The sequence below is a fragment of the Trachypithecus francoisi genome, unplaced genomic scaffold (assembly GCF_009764315.1).
Source record: "Trachypithecus francoisi isolate TF-2019V2 unplaced genomic scaffold, Tfra_2.0 Lachesis_group2, whole genome shotgun sequence".
Classification (NCBI taxonomy): Eukaryota; Metazoa; Chordata; class Mammalia; order Primates; family Cercopithecidae; genus Trachypithecus; species Trachypithecus francoisi.
This window is the reverse complement of record NW_022681465.1, coordinates 111,339,935-111,363,377: the sequence shown is the minus strand read 5'-3', so window position 1 is coordinate 111,363,377 and position 23,443 is coordinate 111,339,935. Positions and strand designations below refer to the sequence as shown.

The window sequence follows — 23,443 nt, the reverse complement described above, 5'->3', positions numbered from 1 at the left end:
TATTGCTGAGCAGAGAATTGGTAGCAAAGCTAATGCAATGTCTCCAGCCAAAACTGCAGTATTCTTTCTCTCTGAACAAATCTGGCATTGCAAAACTTTGGTTGGCACTGAAATGGCAATGAATATTGGCTTGAGACATACTTAGCATTTGACTTATTGAATCCAGCCCTTCCAATATAAATTGGAATAGTCCTTTCGAAATGAGTTTTGGCACTGTGGGTCAAGAACTCTAAAAATAATGTATATTCTTTGGCTCCAAGTTTTACCTAGATCCAGAAGAAATCCTAAATACAGGCAAACTTTATAAATAGTAGTGTTCATCATAGTACTATTTTAATAGTGAAAATTGAAAGCAGCCATAACATCTATATGTAAATTGTTGTAGCCAGTTAGAGTATTGTATAACCATGGTTGTGAAGTGTATGAAGTTTATGAAGAGTTATAAGGAAGTATTTTGTAAAATGTGCAAAATTATAAATATCTACAAGAGAGGAGTCTCACACAGGTAAGAGAAAATAGAGAAGGCTCCTCAGACCTTGACTTGTATGTAGTGATTTGAGAGTTGGGGTGGAAACGCTGGTTTTCTAGCCAGGAGAGAAAACACCAGAAGACTGCTGTAAAGATCAAAGGCAGAGATGAACGGACTTTCCTCAGCATACATACAGTCTAGAGTGGAGAAGAAAAGACCATTAAACAGTTTCCCCATAATAATGTTATTTAATTGTAAAAGAGGTTGAATCAAGCCCTAAACCTTTTCCTTGGAGTGTGGGGAACTAGAAAGAAATATGTAAATGTAAACCAATTGTATTACTAATGATTGGAACCACCACAGGGTAGCCTCTCACCCCACACCATTTCTAATCTTTCTCTAATATTTAAACTTTACCAGCCAGGCACAGTGGCTCACCTCACACCTGTAATCCCAACACTTTGGGAGGCCGAGGCGGACGGATCACCTGAGGTTGGGAGTTGAAGACCAATCTGACCAACATGGAGAAACCCCGTCTCCACTAAAAATACAAAATTAGCCGAGCGTGGTGGCGCATGCCTGTAATCCCAGCTAGTCAGGAGGCTGAGGCAGGAGAATCACTTGAACCCGGGAGGCGGAGGTTGCAGCTGAGATCGCGCCACTGCACTCCAGCCTGGGCAACAAAGAGCGAAACTCCATCTCCAAAAATATAAATAAATAAATAAACTCTACCTAACTTATACTAGGTTTAAAAAAACTGATAGAAAACCCAGGTAACCAACCCTGTCTGAGTTATGAATGCAACTGTTTCCAGACAGTGAATGCCAGGTGAGTTCAGCACACTAGCTTACTTTGGCTTTTTGAAGAGATCACTAGAAAACCATCCTGCTGACTAGCAGTGAGGTCAGGTAGTTCCCACACAACGCATTTAGTGTGATGAAATAGCGTTTTTACCTTCATCTGGCAGTCTGTTTCCACTTTTTCCCATTCTTTTTACTTTTTTAAAGCCAGTCAAATTTAGCATGAGGGGTTTTATATCTCTTGTTCTTTTTAGACAGATTTACTTTACCATACATAAAAATTTCTCACAAAGGTAAATAGTTTACCTCGTTTGTAAATAACACCGTTACTCCATTTGCATAAGCCTTTGAGTACACCTTAATATTTCTCTTCCACCCCCCCCATGTTTAATCTATCATCCGATCCTTTTGGCATTACCTCTAATATAAACCCCAAATATGTCCATTTATTTTCCGTTTCACTGCTGTTATTCTATTCTATGCCATCATTCTCTTTTCCATGGACTTCATCTATATAATCTTCTCGCTGGTATCTTGCTGTCTTTCATGCTTTTCTACAGTTACTTCATATGCAAACAGGAGTGACTTACTTTAAAATGTGCATATGATCATGTCACTGTCACTAAATTTAGAATGAAGGGTCTGGATTAGTGATTCTCATCCCTATCTATACATTCTTTTTTTTTTTGAGACAGTTTTACTCTTGTTGCCCAGGTTGGAGTGCAATGGTACCATCTCAGCTCACTGCAACCTCTGCCTCCCAGGTTCAAGTGATTCTCCTGCCTCAGCCTCCCGAGTAGCTGGGATTACAGGTGCCCACCACCACGCCTGGCTAATTTTTGTATTTTTAGTACAGATAGGGTTTCACCATGTTGACCAGGCTGGTCTCGAACTCCTGACCTCATGATCTGTCCACCTCAATCTCCCAAAGTGCTGGGATTACAGGCGTGATCCACCACACCCAGCCTGTTTCTTTTTTTTTTTTAAGTAGAGAACACGGTCTTGCTATGTTGTTCAGGCTGATCTTGAACTTCTGGGCTCAAGTGATCCTCCCACCTTGGCCTCCCAGAATGCTGGGATTACAGGCATAAGCCACTGCACCCGGCTTGCAGCATTTTTTAAAAAGGTCCCTCATACAGGCACACTATGGTGGCACATGCTTTGGGAGGCCAAGGTGGGAGGATCACTTGAGGCCAGGAGTTTGAGACCAGCCTGATCAACGTAGTGAAATCTTCATCTCTACAAAAAAAAAAGAAAGAAAGAAAAAACAGGGTTCCTCATGTGGTTCTTATACAGGTAAAATGGAAAAATATTGCCTGACATGAGTGATCTTTCCCCTGCCTACTTCTCAGACCTTATCTGTCAACTTGTCAAGCTGGTTCTGCCTCCAATGTTTTCTCCCTTCTTGTTTCCTCCCTCCTTCAAGTTTTGTTTTACTTTTTAAATAAACTTGTTATTAGAAGAGATTTAGATTAACAGGAAATCGTGAAGATAATATAGAAAATTCCTATAAATCTCATGCTGAATGTTTCCCATCAGCACCTTGCATTATTAGTGTGGTACACTTGTCACAATCGATGAACCAATATTGATACACTATTATTATTAATGGTTTTTTTTTTTTGAGACAGAGTCTCGCTCTGTCGCCCAGGCTGGGGAGCAGTGGCGCGATCTCAGCTCACTGCAACCTCTGCCTACCGGGTTCACACCATTCTCCTGCCTCAGCCTCCCAAGTAGCTGGGACTACAGGCGCCCGCCACCATGCCCGGCTAATTTTTTTGTATTTTTGGTAGGAACGGGGTTTCACCATATTAGCCAGGATGGTCTCGATCTCCTGACTTCGAGATCCACCCGCCTCGACCTCCTAAAGTGCTGGGATTACAGGCGTGAGCCACCACGCCTGGCCACTGATACACTATGATTAACAAAAGTCCATTCTTTATTCTGATTCTCTTAGTTTTTACCTGATACTCTTTTTGTGTTCCAGGATCCCATTTAAGGCACTGCATACCATTTAGTAGTCATATCTTAGGTTCCTCTGGGCTGTGACAGTTCCTGAGCTTTTCTTGTTTTTGGTGACCTCGACAGTTTTCAGGAGTACCAGTCAGGTATTTTGTAAAATATTTCTCAGTTGACATTTGCCTGATGTTTCTCTCATAATTGGAGCTGGGATTATGGGTTTTTGGCAGGAAGATTTACGGAGGTAAAGTGCTATTTTCACTACAACAAATCAAAGGTACTCTCAGCATGCTTTATCACTGTCAATGTTTTGGCCTTGATCACCTAGCTGTGGTAGCATTGGTCAGGTTTCTCCACTGTTAATCCCCCCGCCACTGTTTCCATACTGTATTCTTTGGAAGGAAGTCACCATGCCTAGCCCATTCTGGGAAGGAATGAAAAGTTATGTTCTACTTCCTTGAAGGTAAAGGTAAAATACCTACATAAGTTACTTGGAATTCTTCTGCACAGGATATTTTTCTGTTCTCCCCAATTTATTTATTCAGCCATGTATTTATATTATGAATATTTTATTGCTGAAAGTGTTTGAGCTTTAGTCACTGGGATCTTTTTCAGTTGAGTCCTCTATCCTTTTTTTTTCCCCCTTGGTAGAGATGGGATCTTGCTGTGTTGCCCAGGCTGGTATTGAACTCCTGGCCTCAAGCAGTCCTCCCACCTTGGCCTCCCAAAGTGTTAGGATTACAGGCATGAGCCACCACTCCCAGCCTCCTCTATCCTTTTGACCACAAGATTCTCTAGGCACATCTTATATATTTCCAGCCCCAGTCCTACAATCAGCCACTTCTCCAAGGAGCCCTGATTCTTTTCATTAGAGAATGGTATTAGAAACCAAGATCTGGGCATTAGGTGTGCTTGCTACTGGGATATTGTTGCTTGTAGGGCCTTTCAGCTGACTGAGCAAGGGATATGCATGTGTATATACTAAACTAAGTTTTTCTGTATGCAGTCATCTGTATCTATATTAAGCTAAACATGAGTTGATGTTTCCAGTTCTGTCCATTACTACTCTATCCATTTTAGCCTTCTTCCTTTGGTTATCTGTCACCTCCCACTTTTACAGTGAGAAAACTGGCTTTCACCATTCATGATGTTTACTTAATTGTTCAAATCTGGGATACATATGCAGATATAGTGGCTTCAGAATTAATACATACTGCCATGGAGAAAAACCTTATCAAGTAGAGGACTGTGCTTATGTGTAATTCCTGTTGCCTTTAGTCTTACAGACTTCATTTCCAAAGTTTGTTAGTTGGCACCCCATCCCCCTTTGAGGAGGTTGTTTCACGTATTTTCTAGACAATTAGATTCTTTTGTCAAAGTCTGTGTTCCATCCAGAGATCCTCTGATCTCTTAAATGATGTTTTAAATTTACATACATTAAGGTTCACTCTGCTTTAAAGTTCTGTGGGTTTTTTATCTGTCTCAGAGTTTTGCATATGTTGGCCTTCTGCCTGGAATACTCTTCCCAGATATTTCCCCATGACTGGCCCCTTATCTTTCATTCAGATCTCTGCTCAAATATTATCTCCTTGAGGAAGCTTTCCTTGAGCACCCAATCTAAAGGAATCTTCTAGAACAAAATGAAAATTTTGTTAGTGTATTTTCTTCAGTATGTGTGGTTTGTTTTGACCAGTCTCCATTTAGTAGGATGAAAATTTAAAGAGGGCAGAGACTATATCTGTATCCTGGATATATAGTGAATGTATGTTGATATATGAGTGAATAATCCTGTCCTAGGTGTGTCCAGCATCGCTTATTTCTAGGGCATAGTTTTAGTACTGATCAGTAGTGATTGAAAGCAGGCTTGTTCAGTTGGGTTTCCAGCTCACCTTGCTTTACTACTTAAAAAGTGTTTTGGTTGCAAATTAGGTTAAGTGTTTCAGTATATTAAAGATGGCAGTCACTCTGTTCTCTCCTGCAATGTTTATAACCATTTATTTAAGGTTATTATTATTATTATTATTGAGACGAGGTCTTTCTGTCGCCCAGGTTGGAGTGCAGTGGCGCAGTTTACTACAGTCTTGACCTCCTCAGGCTCAGGTAATCCTGAGTAGGTAATCCTTCTTGAGTGGCTGGGACTACAGGAGCACCACCACACCTGGCTAATTTTTTTGTATTTTTTTTATGGAGATGGAGTTTCTCTATATTGTCCAGGCTGGTCTTAACTCCTGGGCTGAAGTGATTCACCCACCTTGGCTTCCCACAGTGCTAGGATTGCAGGTGTGAGCCACTGCGCCAGCCTAAAAGTTATTTTAGTGAGGGATTTATAATTTCTACTCCTACTTAGAATTACATATCAATACCAGCCAGGCGTGGTGGCTCACGCCTATAATCCCAGCATTTTGGGAGGCTGAGACAGGTGGATCACCTGAGGTCAGGAGTTTGAGACCAGCCTGGCCAACATAGTGAAACCCCATCTCTACTAAAAATACAAAAACTCGCCAGGCGTGGTGGCAGGCACCTGTAATCCCAGCTCCTTGGGGAGCCGAGGCAGGAGAATCGCTTGAACCCGGGAGGTGGAGGTTGCAGTGAGCTGAGACCGTGCCATTGCACTTCAGCCTGGGGGACAAGAGTGAGACTTCGTCCAAAAAAAAAAGAATTACTGTTAATACCACGGATTTCCCAGCTCGGCTGTACATTCGAATCAGCTGAGGAGCTTTAAGAACAAACACTGCTTCCTGAGCTCTTTCCTGCCTTACTGATTTTCAGGAAAATTCTACAAATTTGTAATGTTTTTAACAACCAGCTTGGCATCTAGTCAGAACATTTGACGTTAAAAAACCCCAACAGCCAGGTATGGTGGCTCACGCCTATAATCCCAACACATTGGGAGGCCAAGGCGGGAGGATCGCTTGAGCCCAGGAGTTCAAGGCCAGCCTGGACAACATGGTGAAATCCTGTCTCTACCCAAGAAAAATAGAAAAATTAGCCAAGCGTGGTGGCACACACCTGTGGTTCCAGCTACTCAGGAGGCTGAGATGGGAGGATCATTTGAGCCCGAGAGACAGCGGTTGCAAGTGAGCCAAGATCATGCCACTGCACTCTAGCCTGGGCAACAAGAGCCAGACAGAGTTGGTCTGACAAAAAAAAAAAAAAAAAAATCCCAAAACAAAATTTAGAAATACAATGTATTAATGTAAAATGAGATTTTCTGATAATGTCTAGAGGATTTCAGCTTATAGCCATGATGACTGAAGCTTATACAGAAAGATCCTTTTAAATAATCATAAGATAGGAAACAATAGGCACATAAGAGAGATAAAACAATTTTGGTATTTAGAGGAGGGAGCAGTCATTTGCACACTGGGAAGACGTTAAGATGAGTCCAATTCCAGGTCTTTTTTTTTTTTTTTTTGAGATGGAGTCTTGCTCTGTTACCTAGGCTGGAGTGCAGTGGCATGATCTCGGCTCACTACAGCCTCTGCATCCTGGGTTCAAGCAGTTCCCTTGCCGCAGCCTCCTGAGTATCTGGGACTACAGGCACGCAGCACCACTGTGCCCAGCAAATTTTTTTTTTTTTTTTTTTTTAAGTAGAGATGGGGTTTTACCACGTTGGCCAGGCTGGTCTTGAACTCCTGACCTCAAGTGATCCGCCCATCTCAGCCTCCCAAAGTGCTGAGATTACAGGCGTGAGCCACCACCCCTGGCCTAGAGTCCAATTCTTAAAGAGAATCCACAGCGAGGAGGAGGAGCCCTGGACATCCCAATCCTTTAGTGGGTTGTAATGTAGGGCATTGAAAGTTAAGGGGGTCCTATTAGAAGCCAGAAGGGAATAGCTAAATGAGAAGAGTCCTATAATGGTCAGGACCTAAAATCCAGACTCAGAACTGTCAAAGCCAGCAGTTCTTAAAGGAACTTTTCGATTTCAGTATTTTAAACATTAAAATTTTTTATTGCAAGTTTTTGTACTACATGTATAATTATAAAAAATGAAAACTTGTATACCTAAAAATCTAAACTTCGGTTTTTGAATTTTGTTTCATTTTTTTAAGCTCTGGAAAAGAAATGCATTCCACATTAAACCCTTCACATTGCACATAAAGGAAACTAAATTCAGCGTTAAAATGTGCCTGTCCATGGCATAGGGTACAGAATTAGGCAAGAACTTCAGTTTTCAGACTCATCAGTCGGTGCTACTACATTCTTGTCAGGTTGAGATCAGTCTCTTTGCCCTGAAGCTTACTGGGTGTTTAGAGGAGTTTCTTGAGGATGGAGACTATATCTTACTCATTTTCTATCCCTCCAACATAGTAAGTAAGTGCTGTATAGAATAGGCATGTAGCACATATTTGTCAAATGAAAGGATGGATGGATAGATGGATGGTTTTGGCTTTTATATTAGACTTTGAAGGACTGTTAGAGTTTAGCTCTGTGGAAATTCTGGGCATGAGATGTGTACATACGTGAACTGTTAGATTTGCTGAATATTGGATATCTGAAGGGAAATAGTGAGAAAATACTGTAACTGCAGTGGCTTACGCCTATAATCCCAGCACTTTGGGAGGCCAAGGCAGGAGGATTGCTTGAGCCCTGGAGTTGGAGAGCAGCCTGAGGAACATAGGGAGACCCTGTCTTTACAAAAAACATCCAAAATTTAGCTGGGTGTGATGGTGTACACCTGCAGTGCCAGCTACTCAGGAGGCTGAGGTGGGAGGATTGCTTCAGCCTGGGAAATTGAGACTGCAGTGAGCAGTCATTGCGCTATTGCACTCCAAACTGGGTGACAGCAGGACCCTGTCTCAAAAAAACTGTGGGGGGGGGTGGGCTATGTTAGGTTTTACACAGTTCATATAAACTAGGTTAATACCAGTATATAAAACGAAATAAGTTAATGAAAGGCATGGCGTTTTACAGGAAAGGCTCATTACATCATTATTTAGAGGTTGAGTATTCCTTGTCCAAAGTACTTGGAACCACAAGTGTTTCAGATTTGGATTGTGTTGAGATTTTGGAATATTTATGTTATACTGGTTGAGCATCTCAAATCTGAAATGTTCCACTATGCATTTCCTTTGAGACATGTCAGCACTCAAAATGTTTCAAAAAAGGTTGGAGCATTTTAGATTTCAGATTTGGGATGCTCAACCTGTACTATCAACAGAGTAGTTGTTTAGCATTAAATAATATTTTGCTTAGCCCACAGGTTGAACAATCTTTAATTTTTCAAACTTGAATTTGAGAGGAGAATATTGATCTTAGTCAGTACTTCTAGTTGAAAACCTTGAAATTTTAAAAGGAATTATCATTTTTTTATTTCTTTATGTGTCTAGAACAGTTAGCTGACTGTATAAATTCTGAATCAGTGAAGTTTTACCATACTTTCACACCCACTTGTAACATTTTTTAGTGTCTCTTCCTAGCAGCATTTGGTGTAAAAATACTCATATGTATACTGTTGGTTTTTCTCTAAGTAACTTTTTGTTTTTATCCTTCTTTTCAGGATCTGACTGGCATAGAATCTATGGATCAGTGTCGCCATACCTTGGAACAGCATAACTGGAACATAGAGGTATAATAGGATGCATTCTCAGCTTATTTCTTTTTCTCTGGTCTGATTAAGAATCAAAACCATATGTTTTTCCATAGCAGGAATCTTTTCAGTAGATTTTTTTCAGAATTACGACTCTAAAAATAAAAGTGTGGGCAGGTAAAGAATGTGAGAAAGTTTATAAAATCATAGAAAAATTTGTGACTAAATCCCTCAGTATAGTGCCCCACCCCTTACTGTTTGTTAGTATCTTGTTGGGAAAACAACTGGTTTTTGTATATTTAGTTTTTAACCAGATGTCTTGATGTGAACCTTCTTCTTACATATTTTATAGTTTATTCTTTGAGATTGTCTGAGTAGTCATGTTCTATGCAACTCTTCTCCTTGACCATGAATTAGCTAGAATTAAAACACTGTCAGTTGCTAATGATAATAGTGTTTTGTCCTCACTATAATGCCTTTGAAATGTGTTTTTTTTTTTTTTTTTTTTGAGACGGAGTCTTGCTCTGTCTCCCAGGCTAGAGTGCAGTGGCATGCTCTCTGCTCACTGCAACCTCTGTCTCCTAAGTTCAAGCGATTCTCCTACCTCAGCCTCCTGAGTAGCTGGGATTACAGACGCACACCACTGTGCCCGGCTGATTTGTATTTTTAGTAGAGATGGGGTTTCACCATGTTGGCCATGCTGGTCTTGAACTGCTGACCTCAGATGATCTGCCCTGCTCAGCCTTCCAAAGTGCTGGGATTACCCGCGTGCGCCACCATGCCCAACCATGCCTCTGATTTTTTTATTAGCAAGTGTGATGTTGTTACTTTGAGATAGAGCCCCAAGAATGTAAGCTCCCTAAGAACAAAGATTTTTTTGTTTTAACTACTGTATTCCTAGCATATAACATGGAAATAAATATCTGTTGATGTTTCCCTTCCATTCTTAGTATATTAATAGTTTATACTGAGTGGATGTTGAATTTTGTCAAACACCCTTTTGATCTCAAATTACTGTTTTAATTATTATCTGCTATTTAAATAGGATGCTGTATTCCTAAAAATGTATTCCTAATATGATTTTGTTATTCAACACATTTTTGAGCAATTAAACTCAGGCTCTGACATTATATTAGTGAACAAAAATAAGTCCTTATTCTTTTTTAATTTTTTTAAGACGGGGTCTTGCTCTATCATCTGGGCTGGAATGCATTGGCACAAGCATACCTCACTACAGCCTTTGACTTCTGGGCTCAAGCGATTTTCCTGCCCCAGCCTCCCAAATAGCTGGGACTACAAACATGTAACACGATGCCCAGTTAATTTTTAATTTTTTTGTGGAGATTGGGTCTTGCTGTGTTGCCCAAGCTGGTCTTGAATTCCTGGGCTCAAGCAATCCTCCTGCCTCAGCTTCCCAAAGTACTGGGATTACAGTTGTGAGCCACCACATCCAGCCAAGTCCCTACTGTTATGGAACTTAATTCTAGAGAATTTCAGTTTGTAATAAATGATGGGAGGGGAACATCACACACAGGGCCTCTTGGGGGGTGGGGGACTGGAGGTCTTGGGGAGGGAGAGCATTAGGAGAAATACCTAATGTAGATGACGGGTTGATGGGTGCAGCAAACCACCATGGCATGTGTATACCTGTGTAACAAACCTGCACATTCTGCGCATGTATCCCAGAACTTAAAGTATAATTTAAAAAAAAAAATGAATGCAAATGAGATGAGCATAGGAAATGGAACAGAGGATCTGGAGAGTTTTGCTTTTTGTTTTTTTATCTTTATTTCTTTTTATTTTTTTTGAGATGGAGTTTTGTTCTTGTTGCCCAGGCTGGAGTGCAATGGTGTGATCTTGGCTCATTGCAACCTCCGCCTCCTGGGTTCAAGCGACTCTCCTGCCTCAGTCTCCCCGAGTAGCTGGGATTACAGGCATGTGCCACCACACCCGGCTAATTTTTTTGTATTTTCAGTAGAGATGAGATTTCACCATGCTGGCCAGGCTAGTCTTGATCTCCTGACCTTGCGATCCACCCACCTTGGCCTCCCAAAGTGCTGGGATTACAGGCATGAGCCACCGCACCTGGCCTTGTTTTTTTATTTTTAAGAGACAGGGTTGGGCTGCGCGTGGTGGTTCACACCTATAATCCCAACACTTTGGGAGGCTGAGGCGGGCAGATCATGAGGTCAGGAGATCGAGACTACCCTGGCTAACACAGTGAAACCCCATCTCTACTAAAAATACAAAAAATTAGCCGGGCATGGTGGTGGGTGCCTGTAGTCCCAGCTACTCAGGAGGCTGAGGCAGGAGAATGGCGTGAATCCAGGAGGCAGAGCTTGCGGTGAGCCGAGATTGCACCACTGCACTCCAGCCTGGGCGACAAGGCGAGACTCCATCTCAAAAGGAAAAAAAAAAGAGAGAGAGAGACAAGGTCTTATTCTGTCACCCAAGCTGGAGTACAGGTTTGATCATAGCTCACTGCAGTTGAACTCCTGGGCTCAAGCATTCCTCTGACCTCAGCTTCAAGTAAATGGAACTACAGGTCCACACTACCACACCGGGCCCTAGTGTTCAAGTTTTTGTGTGAATATGTGTTTTCATTTCTCTTGGGTCTATACCTAGGAATGGACTTCTCTAAGTCATATGGTAACACTATGTTTAACCTTTTGAAGAGCTCCAAGACTGTTTTCAAAGTGATTATACCATTTTAAATTCCCAACAGCATTGTATGAAGGTCTCAATTTCTCCACACCCTCACCAACACTTGTTAATATTTGTCTTTTAGATCATACTCACCCTAGTGAGTGTGAAGTACTATCTCTACGTGGTTTTGATTTGCATTTCCTTAGTGGTTAAAATTATGTTGAATATTTTTTCATATTCTTGTTGAACATTTGTATATCTTCTTTGCAAAAATGTCTATTCAAGTCCTTTGCCAGTTTTTAAATTTGATTATCTTTTTCATGTTGAGCTGTGAAAGTTTTTGTTTTTGTTTTGAGATGAAGTTTCACTCTGTGGCACAGGCTAGAGGGCAGTGGCATGATCACGGCTCACTGCAGCCTCCACCTCCCAGGTTCAAACAGTTTTCCTGCCTCAGCCTCCTGAGTGGCTGGGACTACAAGTGCCCCATGCCCGGCTAATTTTTGTATTTTTACTAGAGGCGAGGTTTCTCCATGTTGGCCAGGCTGATCTTCAACTCCTGGCCTCAAGTAATCCACCCGCCTCCGCCTCCCAAATTGCTGGAATTACAGGTGTAAGCCAGCATGTCTGGTCAGTTTGTGTTTTTTGAGACAGGATTTCTCTCTGTTGCCCAGGCTGGAGTACAGTGGTACTGTTATGGCTAACTGCAGCCTTGACCTCCTGGACTCAAGTGATCCTTTCACTTCAGCCTCCTGAGTAGCTAGGACTACAAGCACACACCACCACGCCCAACTAATATTTTATTTTTTTATTTTTTATACAGATGGGGTCTCGCTGTATTGACCAGGCTTGTCTTAAACTCCTGGGCTCCAGTGATTCTCCCACCCTGTCTTCCCAAAGTGCTGTGATTACAGACATGAGCCACCATGCCTGGCGCTTATCTGATATTTGATTTGCAAATGTTTTCTGCCATTCTGTGAGTTATCTTTTTACTCTCTTGATAGTGGTTTGTGGTTTTTGTATTTTGGTTTTTTTGAGAGATGGAGTCTTGGTTTGTTGCCCAGGCTAGAGTGCAGTGGCATGACCATAGCTCACTGTAACCTTGAACTCCTGGGCTCAAGAAGCCCTCCTACCTTACCCTCCCTGATAGCTGGGACTACAAGTGCATGCCATCTTGCCCCATTCATGATAGTGTAATTTGATGCAGAAAAGTTTTTCTTTTTGATGAAGTCCAGTTTATCTACTTTTTTCTTTTGTCGCTTGTGCTTTTGTTGTCATATCTAAGATACTTTTGCTTAATCTGAGGTTGCAAAGATTTATACCCTTGTTTTAAGAGTTTTATAATTTCAGCTCTTATATTTAGGTTTTTGATGTATTTGTAGTTAATTTTTATGTATAATGTGATCTAGGGGTTAATCCACTTTCTTTTGCATGTGGATATCCAATTATCTCAGCATCATTTGTTGACAGATTATTCTTTCCTCAATGAATTGTAAAACTAGGGGCCTACTTGATATTAGCCAGATTTCAAGTTTGAAGCCAGTAATTGAGTTTAGAGGGCACACTGCCCTCCGAAAGACCACTTTCACTTCTGAAACCACCTGCAGTTTCAGATGGTCACAAAACCATCTTCAGATTTGCTAATTCACTAGAACTCACTGAAAGCTGTTACAGTCATAGTTATAGTTTATTATAGAGAACATATACATTAAAAGCAGCTAAAGGAAGAGACAAATAGGGCAGAATTGGCCGGGCGTCGTGGCTCATGCCTGTAATCCCAGCACTTTGGGAGGCCGAGGTGGATGGATCACGAGGTCGGGAGTTTAAGACCATCCTGGTCAGCATGGTGAAACCCCATCTCTACTAAAAATACAAAAAGTAGCTGGGCGTGGCAGTACCTGCCTGTAATCCCAGTTACTTGGGAGGATCAGGTGGGAGAATTGCTTGAACCTGGGAGGCGGAAGTTGCAGTGAGCCGAGATTGCACCACTGCACTCCAGCCTGGTGACAGAGCTAGACTCCGTCTCAAAAAAAAAGAGAAAAAGGGGGCAGAGTCGAAAAGGATTTTGGACATGAAGCTTGCATACTACGCTCCTGCGGAGTCAGGACACATTACCTTCTTGGCATAGATGTATGACAATATGCATGAAGTATAGTAGCCCCCTCCTACCCACAGTTTCACATTCTGTGGTTTCAGTTACTCGTAGACAACTGTGGTTTGAACATTTTAGGTGTAAGATTCCAGAAATAAACAATTCATAAGTTTTAAAATGCGTGCTGTTCTGAGAAGTATGATGAAATCTCACTCTGTCCCACTCTACCTTACCCAGAACGTTAATTATCCCTTTGTTCAGTGTCTCCACGCTGTATACAGACCCACGTGTTAGTCAGTTAGTAGCTGTTATCAGATCAACTGTTGTGCCATTACAGTGGTTTTGTTCAGGTCCCCCTATTTTACTTAATATTGGCCCCAAAGCACAAGAGTAGTGATATTGGCAACTCAGATATGCCAGCGAGAAGCCAGGAAATGTGTCCTTTAAGTGAAGAGGTTAAAGTTTCTGGCCAGGCGTGGTGGCTCGTGCCTGTAATCCCAGCACTTTGGGAAGCCGAGGCGGGTAGATCATGAGGTAAGGAGTTCAAGACCAGCCTGGCCAAGATCGTGAAACCCCATCTCTACTAAAAATACAAAAATTAGCCAGGCACGGTGGCAGGAGCCTGTAATCCCAGCTACTCGGGAGGCTGAGAGGCAGCAGAATCGCTTGAACCCAGGGGGCGGAGGTTGCAATGAGCTGAGATTGTGTCACTGCACTCCAGCCAGGGCAACAGAGTAAGACTCCGTCTCAAGAAAAAAAAAAAAAAGGGTTAAAGTTCCTGACTTAATAAGGAAATAAAAAAAATTGTATGCTGAGGTTGCTAAGGTCTAGCTTGTGTTTGTGAAATTGTGAAGAAAGAAAAAGAAATTCATGCTAGTTTTGTTGTCACACTTCTGCAAAAATTGCAGCCACAGTGCATAAGTGCTTAGTTAAGATGGAAAAGGCATTTTCTGAGTGGAAGACATGAAGAGAAACAGCTTCCGATTGACAGCATTCAAGTTTGGTACTATACATGGTTTCAGGAATCTACTAGAGGTCTTGGAATATATCCCTGTGGATAAGGAGGGACTACTGTATTGCCAACCAGGGAAGCTTCAGTGCTTCCAGAGTATTTATTAGGGCATCATTACATAGGCATGATTGATTTGCTTGGCTGCCCACATGGTTGAACTCAATCTTCAAGTCAGCTGATACCAATTATTGTCCAGAGTTCCCCACCCTAAACCACATGATTGATCTTTCTGGCATGGCCAGCTTTCACCCTAAGACTACTGGGTGTTGCAGCTGCAACCTAAAATCTGGTAACAAAGACATGCTTATCAGGTCTGACATAGATTACCTCCCAAAAGGCAAATGCCAGACATCTCTTTGGGTAAGGCCAACTTTTTTTTACTACATTGAGATAAATATCTATTTTAAGGACAGAGTTCAGGAGGGAATGAGTGTTTTAAACTGCATATCAGTAGTCTGACAGGAGTTGTATTAGGATCTTTATGTACGGCCAACTCATTAAATTTTTAGATTAACTCTGAAAAATATTGTTCCTTTATTTTGCACATAAGGAAACTGAGGCTCATATGTTTTTTTCTTCTTTATTTTTTATTTTTAGAGACAGGGTCTCGCTTCATTGCCCCGGCTGGTCTCGAATTTGTGGTCTCTGGGCTCAAGCAATCCTCTCACCTCAACCTCCCAAAGTGTTAGGATTACAGGTTTGAGCCACTGCACCTGACCTGAGGCTCATACATTGAGCAACTTTTCTGAGAGATGGAGCTAGGATCAGACCGAAGTTTCTCTGCTGCAAACCCCTTCATCAGATGCCACTCATCAGGACTGCTTCACTGCATAACTCCAGGGGTACCGCCCACATTGTATTCTCTGAGGATGGCTTTTCTTGGGATTGTACAGTGAAGCACTTTATATCCCAGCAACCCTAAATAATACATACCATCCGAAAAAAGGCAGTGTGCTTGCTGCATAAATGTAGCTTCCAGACAAGTTTCCTCATCTCCTCTACTGTGTATGCATTCTGGAGCCATCACTCCACATTGCCTCCCAGTATAGCCGGTTAAAAGGTCCGTGAAGGTACACTCCTCAAGTGACCTTTTGGTGTATTACTGGCCATCCTATTTTGGAATACCATGCAATAGTTGCCTCACCTCTTTTTCTGGGTTGATTTGAGCATCACTGAAACTCTTGCTACTCTGTTTTCCTTCTCAGGCTGCTGTACAGGACAGATTGAATGAACAAGAGGGTGTACCTAGTGTTTTCAACCCGCCTCCATCACGACCCCTGCAGGTTAATACAGCTGACCACAGGATCTACAGCTATGTTGTCTCCAGACCTCAACCAAGGGCAAGTTATTTCATAGCTGGAATTTCCCCCATTTTCATTTTTAAGTATATTCACTTGGTTATATTGATCTCCCTGTGACAGGAGCAAAATAAATATTTAGAATGTAAACCTGTTAGTTAGACTTGGCCCCTTGGGTATATTATTTTGCCTTGATTCCTCAAGGAATTGTTATAGAAACTGCTAATTTTGGCCGGGCGCGGTGGCTCAAGCCTGTAATCCCAACACTTTGGGAGGCCGAGACGGGCGGATCACGAGGTCAGGAGATCAAGACCATCCTGGCTAATACGGTGAAACCCCGTCTCTACTAAAAAATACAAAAAAACTAGCCGGGCGACGAGGCGGGCGCCTGTAGTCCCAGCTACTCGGGAGGCTGAGACAGGAGAATGGCGTGAACCCGGGAGGCGGAGCTTGCAGTGAGCTGAGAGCCGGCCACTGCACTCCAGCCTGGGCGGCAGAGCAAGACTCCGTCTCAAAAAAAAAAAAAAAGAAACTGCTAATTTTTTGTTTTCTATTCTTTGCCAGTTATTTGGAGAGTGTTTTCTATCTCTTAAGTTACAATTTGTTTACTCAAGTTCTTTGCTGCTTCAGTTTACTTAATCTTAAACTACTTTTGAGGAAGTATATGAAATCTTTGTAGGAGCTCTGGCCACGTCTTTGAAATTAGCCTTGAAGGGCTAGTAGCAAGGAGGTGGTTCACTTAAATTTGACAGATATTTAAGAGCACTCCAATAGCCTGGTATTTTGCTACTGGGGATCCAGACATGAATAAAGAGCCAGTCTTCCCATTTCAAATTCAGTTTCTCACAGTCTAGTGAAGGAAGTCAGACGTGTACCTGATAATGAACTCTAAAGAACTTCTTGGACTTTCTTTTTCTTATCCTTGTTATACTCACCTCTTATACTTTTATACTTGCATTTAGAATTCTAAGAAAACATTCCCTTTAACATTGCAACAGTTAGAATTTTCTCCGTCATCAAGCCTTTTTGTGGAGTACTTGATTTTTGTTTTGTTTTGTTCTGTTTGAGACAGTGTCTCACTCTGTTGCCCAGCCTGGAGTGCAGTGGCACAATCTTGGCTCACTGCAGGCTAGACCTCCTGGGCTCAAGCAGTCCTCCACCTCAGCCTCCTAAGTAACTGGGACTATAGGTGTGCGCCCCCATCCTGGTTAATTTTTGTATTTTTTGTAGAGATGGGGTCTTGCTATGTTGCCTAGGCTGGTATTGAACTCCTGAGCTCAAGTTATCTGCCCACCTCAGCCTCCCAAAGTGCTGGAATTACAGGCTTGAGCCACTGCGCTTGGCCTACTTGATGTTTTAAAACATGTTTCTAAGTAGTGCTTTGTGGTTTTCTGAAGTACAGTAGCAGATTCCCATGTCAGCCATGGGGCTGCAGAGCTTCCTGTCCGCAGACACAGAAAGTGTCTCAGGTTAACACAATGTGACATCTGTGAAATGCTTTATAAACTATAGAGCTCTGGATGTATACTAGTTTTAATAATTAATAACAGCAATAATAATTAGCATTATTACTAAGATAAGCAGCTATATGGGGATTTGTCATTGTAGTTAATATAATTATTTAACATTTATATACCAATGTCCAAGGTTAGTAATAGTGATTATCTTTCTTCCTATTTCTATATACATTATTTTAGGTTTTTCTGTTTGTTTTGTTTTGGGGTAGAATCTCCCTCTGTTGCCCAGGCTGGAGTGCAGTAGCGTAATCTCAGCTCACTGCAACCTCTGCCTCCCAGGTTCAAGTGATTCTCCTGCCTCAGCCTCCCGAGTAGCTGGGATTACAGGCGCCCACCACCATGCCTGGCTAATTTTTGTATTTTTAGTAGAGATGGGGTTTCACCATGTTGGCCAGGCTGGTCTCAAACTCCTGACTTCGAATGATATGCCTGCCTTGGCCTCCCAAAGTGCTGGGATTACAGGTGTGAGCCACTATACCCAGCTAATTTTTGTTTTTTTTTTTTTTTGAGACGGAGTCTTGCTCTGTCGCCCGGGCTGGAGTGCAGTGGCCGGATCTCAGCTCACTGCAAGCTCCGCCTCCCGAGCTTCTCCGCCATTCTCCTGCCTCAGCCTCCCGAGTAGCTGGGACTACAGGCGCCCGCCACCTCGCCCGGCTAGTTTTTTGTATTTTTTAGTAGAGACGGGGTTTCACCGTGTTCGCCAGGATGGTCTCGATCTCCTGACCTCGTGATTCGCCCGTCTCGGCCTCCCACAGTGCTGGGATTACAGGCAGGAGACACAGCTCTGGACCTTAAAGCAGATTTAATACAAAAATTATGCGAAAAACAAAATGATAGGAAGATGAAATAAGACCAAAGATGGTGGCACTTAGGAAGGATGAGGTGGCCAAGAAGAAGGAACTGTATTTTAGAGGAACAAATCACATGGAGGGACAAAAAAGAGTCAGAAAATCTGACCTAGCCATTTGATAAAATATTAGGGATTGAGAGAATTGTGTCTAACTTTGTTTTTGGACTTTCAGGGGCTGCTTGGATGGGGTTATTACCTGATAATGCTTCCATTCCGGTTTACCTATTACACGATACTTGATATATTTAGGTATGTACCTTTGGATTTATGTGTTAGTAGAATAGTAACACTTCGGAGCTGAAATTTAGGCCAAAATAAGTTTTATGCTCTATCAATGTTGACTTGCCAATTTGTCATGAGATTGAATACTCTTCCCGAACTGTCTTTTAATACAGTATAAAAGTATTTTAAATTGTTGAAGCATTGGCAGGCATTGTGAAATGGAATTGTTTTTACATCAGTCTTACCTATTGTTTGCAAAAACCAGCCTGGCTATATTATCTCCCCCTCCTCCCCCAACCATATTTGTCACCTCTACACTTCCTAGTTGATGTCCACACCCTTTCCTTTCTAACCACTATCATCTCCTAGCTTCACACTCCTTAGAACTTTTTTCCTAAACTACTTCTCCACCTGACTACTCACAATCCCAACAAATTCTCTTGCTCTGAGATTACCCAGTTTGCCCTTGATTCCTCCCACAATAATTGGACCTCCCTAGACACTCCCGTTATACCTTTTCTTTCTTTCTTTTTTTTTTCTTTTTTTGAAACAGAGTCTTGCTCTGTCGCCATCGCCCAGGCTGGAGTGCAGCACCACCATCTCGACTTACTGCAACCTTCACCTCCTGGGTTCAGGCGATTCTCATATGTCAGCCTCCCAAGTAGCTGGGATTACAGGCATGCGCCACCATGCCCGGCTAATTTTTGTATTTTTAGTAGAGACAGTAGAGATGGAGTCTCATTTTGTTGGCCAGGCTGATCTTGAGCTCCTGGCCTCAAGTGAGCCACCACGCCTGGTACCTTCTGTACCTTTTCACTTTGCTCCAGCAACCCCTAGGTTGCAAACACTGGACCCTTTTATATATATACCCACTTGCTTCATTCCTTCACCTTTCTTCTAGCTTCCTTCATGTACCATTAAAAGAGCTCATCATTGGAAGCTACAGAGGGTCCAGGGCCAGAAAATGAGTGGGGCACAACTTCCTAGCACGTCAGGCTTGGGTTGTCTGGCCCAGAGCCAGATATGGGGAACTAAAATGTTCATGGGCATCCAGGCGAGCAGATGGAGCTGGGATATGTAGTCTGGGCCTTGTGTATACAGGGAACCTGTACCTCCCTTCAAATATGGGACAGCCTTTACCCTGCTATAGGGCGCAGAGTCTGAAGATGTGGGTCCAGCAGCTGCATAAGTACAAGGGTCAGATAGTATCTTTTATATTGGCCCCTTGGTGTTTTGTGAGGCTGTCGGCTTAATGACTTTCTTGCTTTAGCAACATTTTTCATGGTCACCAATTAATTGCTTAGTACTCTTTCCATCCCCATTTTATATAAGAATGAACAGGTAAAAACCTTTAAAATCATGATGAAAACTAAGTTGACATCTCTGTTTTTTTCTAAAAAATAAAAAAAGCTGATTGTCCTAAATTGTGTAGATCGTAGGGATATTGTATAATGAGGAAAAAAAAATAAAGCCATTAAGAGATAATTCTAAAATGCTTAATTTCAAAGAAAGTAGTTAAAACATCAGTCTACTAAAGAATTTCTAACCATTCCCCCACGTATACAGCTTACTACATTTTGTACTTTTAATTCGCTGTGGAATGTTTGTGTCGATGAATTTGGTTTGATTACTCGGGAGACATTCCAAGTAGAATTGTATACATGGGGAATTTGTTGGGATAATGAATTGGTTCACTTTTTGTTAAGGAAAGTACCATAGTTTAGTCACCTTGTCTGTGCTGAAAATTTTCCAAGTAAATGAATATTGTTTGCTTTCCCAGGGAAAATATGCATGGCATGTATTACTAATTTTAATGCAGCTGTATCATCCAACCAGCTTTTTTAATGTTACACATTAGCCTCTGTCCCATTGCCTTCTCTGGAAACCCGAAGGATAAATAAATGGTACTATGCAAATAGGGTAGGCCCTTTAGAAACAGATGTGTGATACCATTAGGTATTCTTCACTTTACAAGAGCTGCCAGTACTTCACATCTGCCAGGGTACTGTGGAGCAGTTTTATAACTTCCTCCGTGGATACCATCAACCATAAATCATCAAACAAAATGTACTTGCCCCTTTGAAGAGCAAGTAAATTATAACTGCAACTTTAGATTTGAAGTTCCTATCCATAATTTGAATAGTTTGGGGTTGTGAACTCAATATTCAAAATCCCAGGAAAACAAAGGAGAAGGAGGAGCAAGTAGGACAACCAGACAGTGACCTCTATTTTAAAGCACTGTCCAGTAGAACTCTCTATGATAATAGAAGTGTTCTGTATCTCCGCTGTTCAATATGAAAGCCATTAAACATGTGGCTATTGAGCACTTGAAATGTGGCTAGCATTACTAAGGAACTGAATTTTAATTGTACGTAATAGATTTAAATTCAGAATAGCCACATTCGACTAGTGGCTACAGTATTTAGATGGTGCCATTCTAGAGAGTCTGGGTGCATAGCCTGACACGTGATCTTTTTGGATACTGTGTCTTCCCTTCCAAATCCTTCTAGCCCTAAATTGTTCCACAAAAAATACTCAGGATTTATGTCGGCGAGTGTTGGAATTTATAATCCCAGTAGTTTGCATTCTTCCTGAACAAGCAATAGAATAACACTTGCTGCTTTATGGCTTTTGAACCAGACTCTACTCTCGGATTTGATGGTCCACTCACAGACCATTCACCTCCCTTTGTTGCCATGCCTCTGGCTCTGTTACAGGAATCTGTACAAATTGGCCCACTCCATATGCACTATAGTAAGCTGGATTCATGTGATATTTATTCCTTCTTCCCCAGGTTTGCTCTTCGTTTTATACGGCCTGACCCTCGCAGCCGGGTCACTGACCCCGTTGGGGACATTGTTTCATTTATGCACTCTTTTGAAGAGAAATATGGGAGGGCACACCCTGTCTTCTACCAGGGAACGTACAGCCAGGTCAGTGCCGCAAACCATGTAGATGCCAACTTACTGAGATGATTCTACCCTCAAAGGAAAGCATAGTCCAGCACTGATCATGTCCTTCTTTTACTTGAAAACCTTAATTAGCTCTTCAGTGCTTACAGGGGGTAATAAAAAAAGACCAGACCCTTTAGCTGGCTCCTCTTTGATCTAATGCTGCCCTTCTTTTGAGGTCTTTTCTGCATAACTTTACCATACCCTCAGTTCCAGCTGACTCATTCCCTGAACATAGTCCGTACTTGCCTACCTCTGTGCCTTTGCTTTTGCTGGTCCCTCCATATGGAATGCCTTCCTCACATTTTTGCTAATTGGAATCTTACCAGTCCTTCAACTAGCTCATGTCGCTCCCCACTTATAACTATCCGTGATTGTTGTGCCCTATCCTCCCCTATCTCACAATCTAGAATACTAATCTTTCCCTTTGTTCTTCCATAGCTTTTAAAACTTGATAGCAATTTTATATTCTTTCCTATATTATTTGTGTTCATGTCTAATCTCTGCTACCAGACTGTAAGCCCCTTGAAGGCAAAGCCTAAGTCTTCTTTATCTCTCACAGAATTGAATAAGGACATAGACCATAGACTCAGGGTAGCACATCTCATTCAGCCTCAGCTGTGTAGACCTTTGACTCAAGACCTCACCATTCAGGGGAGGAAAAATTAGAGTTCTGTGGGTGTTAGGTATGTCTCTAGTTTGCCAGAGAAATACATAGAATTAACACTATGGGAATAGGGGAAAACTATGGGAATGCCGTGGGAATAGGCACAAGGGGGTTCTATTATGCAGCCTCCAGAATTCCTGAATCTATCTGGAGAAAGAGAAAAATGCTCACCCTTGCTTCCTGCTTTGATTTTCCCATATCTGCTTTTTATCATAGTCAGTCTCCTCGGTGGCTGTTCCCACCCCACTCGACAAACACTGGGCAGTACCTACTGTATGCCAGGCAGTGTCCTCAGTGCTAAAGATACAGAGATGAGTGAGATGAGCACCTCCCGTGTACCCTCTCTGCTATGATCCTGAGGGTAGACCACCCTTGGCCATGTCAGCAGTTGTACAGTATAATGTACTCAGGAGCACGCACATGCAGAAGCACGCACAGGAATCTTGGATGCTAGCCTTGTCTTTGAAAGTCTTTTACACCCTATGCTCTTTAGAACGCCTTTGGATCGTACAGTCCATCATTCCTACTCCATATGGCCTAGGATCAGGGTTGTCTTCGCAGTTATTTTTTACTTACAAGGATGTTGTAGCTGTGAAGTAGGAAAATTCTCACCTCCCTTTCATATGGTCAGATTCTCCTGTTTTTAATCTTCCTTAGACTGTGGGTGCAGCTGACTTTTCTGTGATTTGTTGGGAACCTGTATTTGTAAGCCTGTCTACTCTCATGTGTCTGTTACAGTTTGAATCCTAACAAAACTAAAACCTTTTCATTAAAGGTTGTTAGCATGGAGTTTCTATAGGGAGAGCAATGCCAAGGGTGTGAAGGTAGGAGCTCAGGAATTTTCTGATTTCTCGCTCACCTTTTTTCCTTATTTTTTCCTTTTGTTCCTAAATACATAACCGTATCCATTAGGACCCTTAGCCTAAATATAAGCTCAAGGCACAGTCTTCGTAATAATGAGTGATCCTGTTTCTCACAGGCACTTAACGATGCCAAACGGGAGCTTCGCTTTCTTTTGGTTTATCTTCATGGAGATGATCACCAGGACTCTGATGAGTTTTGTCGGTAAGTGGATTGATTATTTTCCTTCTCTCTTCTGATTCTTTCTGGTGACAGTTCGTAGTCAGCAAGTTGTTCTCATGTCCTTTTTATACCGTTCCACAGCAACACACTCTGTGCACCTGAAGTTATTTCACTAATAAACACAAGGATGCTCTTCTGGGCATGTTCTACAAACAAACCTGAGGGATACAGGGGTAAGTTATGTTTCTTCTGCCTCATTCAGGTTGTTGGAGAATCTTTGGAATAGTCTGGAAAGACATGCCATGCCATTTATTACAAGAGTGTTCGTTCTGTGGTAGGATACGATGCTAGTTGCTGTTTTATATTGTCTCATTTAATCCTCTCAGCAGTCCTGAGAGATGGGGCGTCAT

General features: G+C 42.0%; 1 protein-coding gene across 1 annotated transcript in view; it reads left to right on the top strand.

The window, feature by feature from the left end:
* FAF2 (Fas associated factor family member 2) overlaps window positions 1–23,443 on the top strand; it is a 63,452-nt gene that overhangs the window by 23,520 nt on the left and 16,489 nt on the right. Inside the window, exons 2-7 of the mRNA XM_033180098.1 lie at window positions 8,729–8,797; window positions 15,711–15,845; window positions 18,343–18,419; window positions 21,187–21,325; window positions 22,990–23,075; window positions 23,175–23,266. Of these exons, the coding sequence (XP_033035989.1) occupies window positions 8,729–8,797; window positions 15,711–15,845; window positions 18,343–18,419; window positions 21,187–21,325; window positions 22,990–23,075; window positions 23,175–23,266 (598 nt within the window). The remainder of the gene's footprint in view (window positions 1–8,728; window positions 8,798–15,710; window positions 15,846–18,342; window positions 18,420–21,186; window positions 21,326–22,989; window positions 23,076–23,174; window positions 23,267–23,443) is intronic.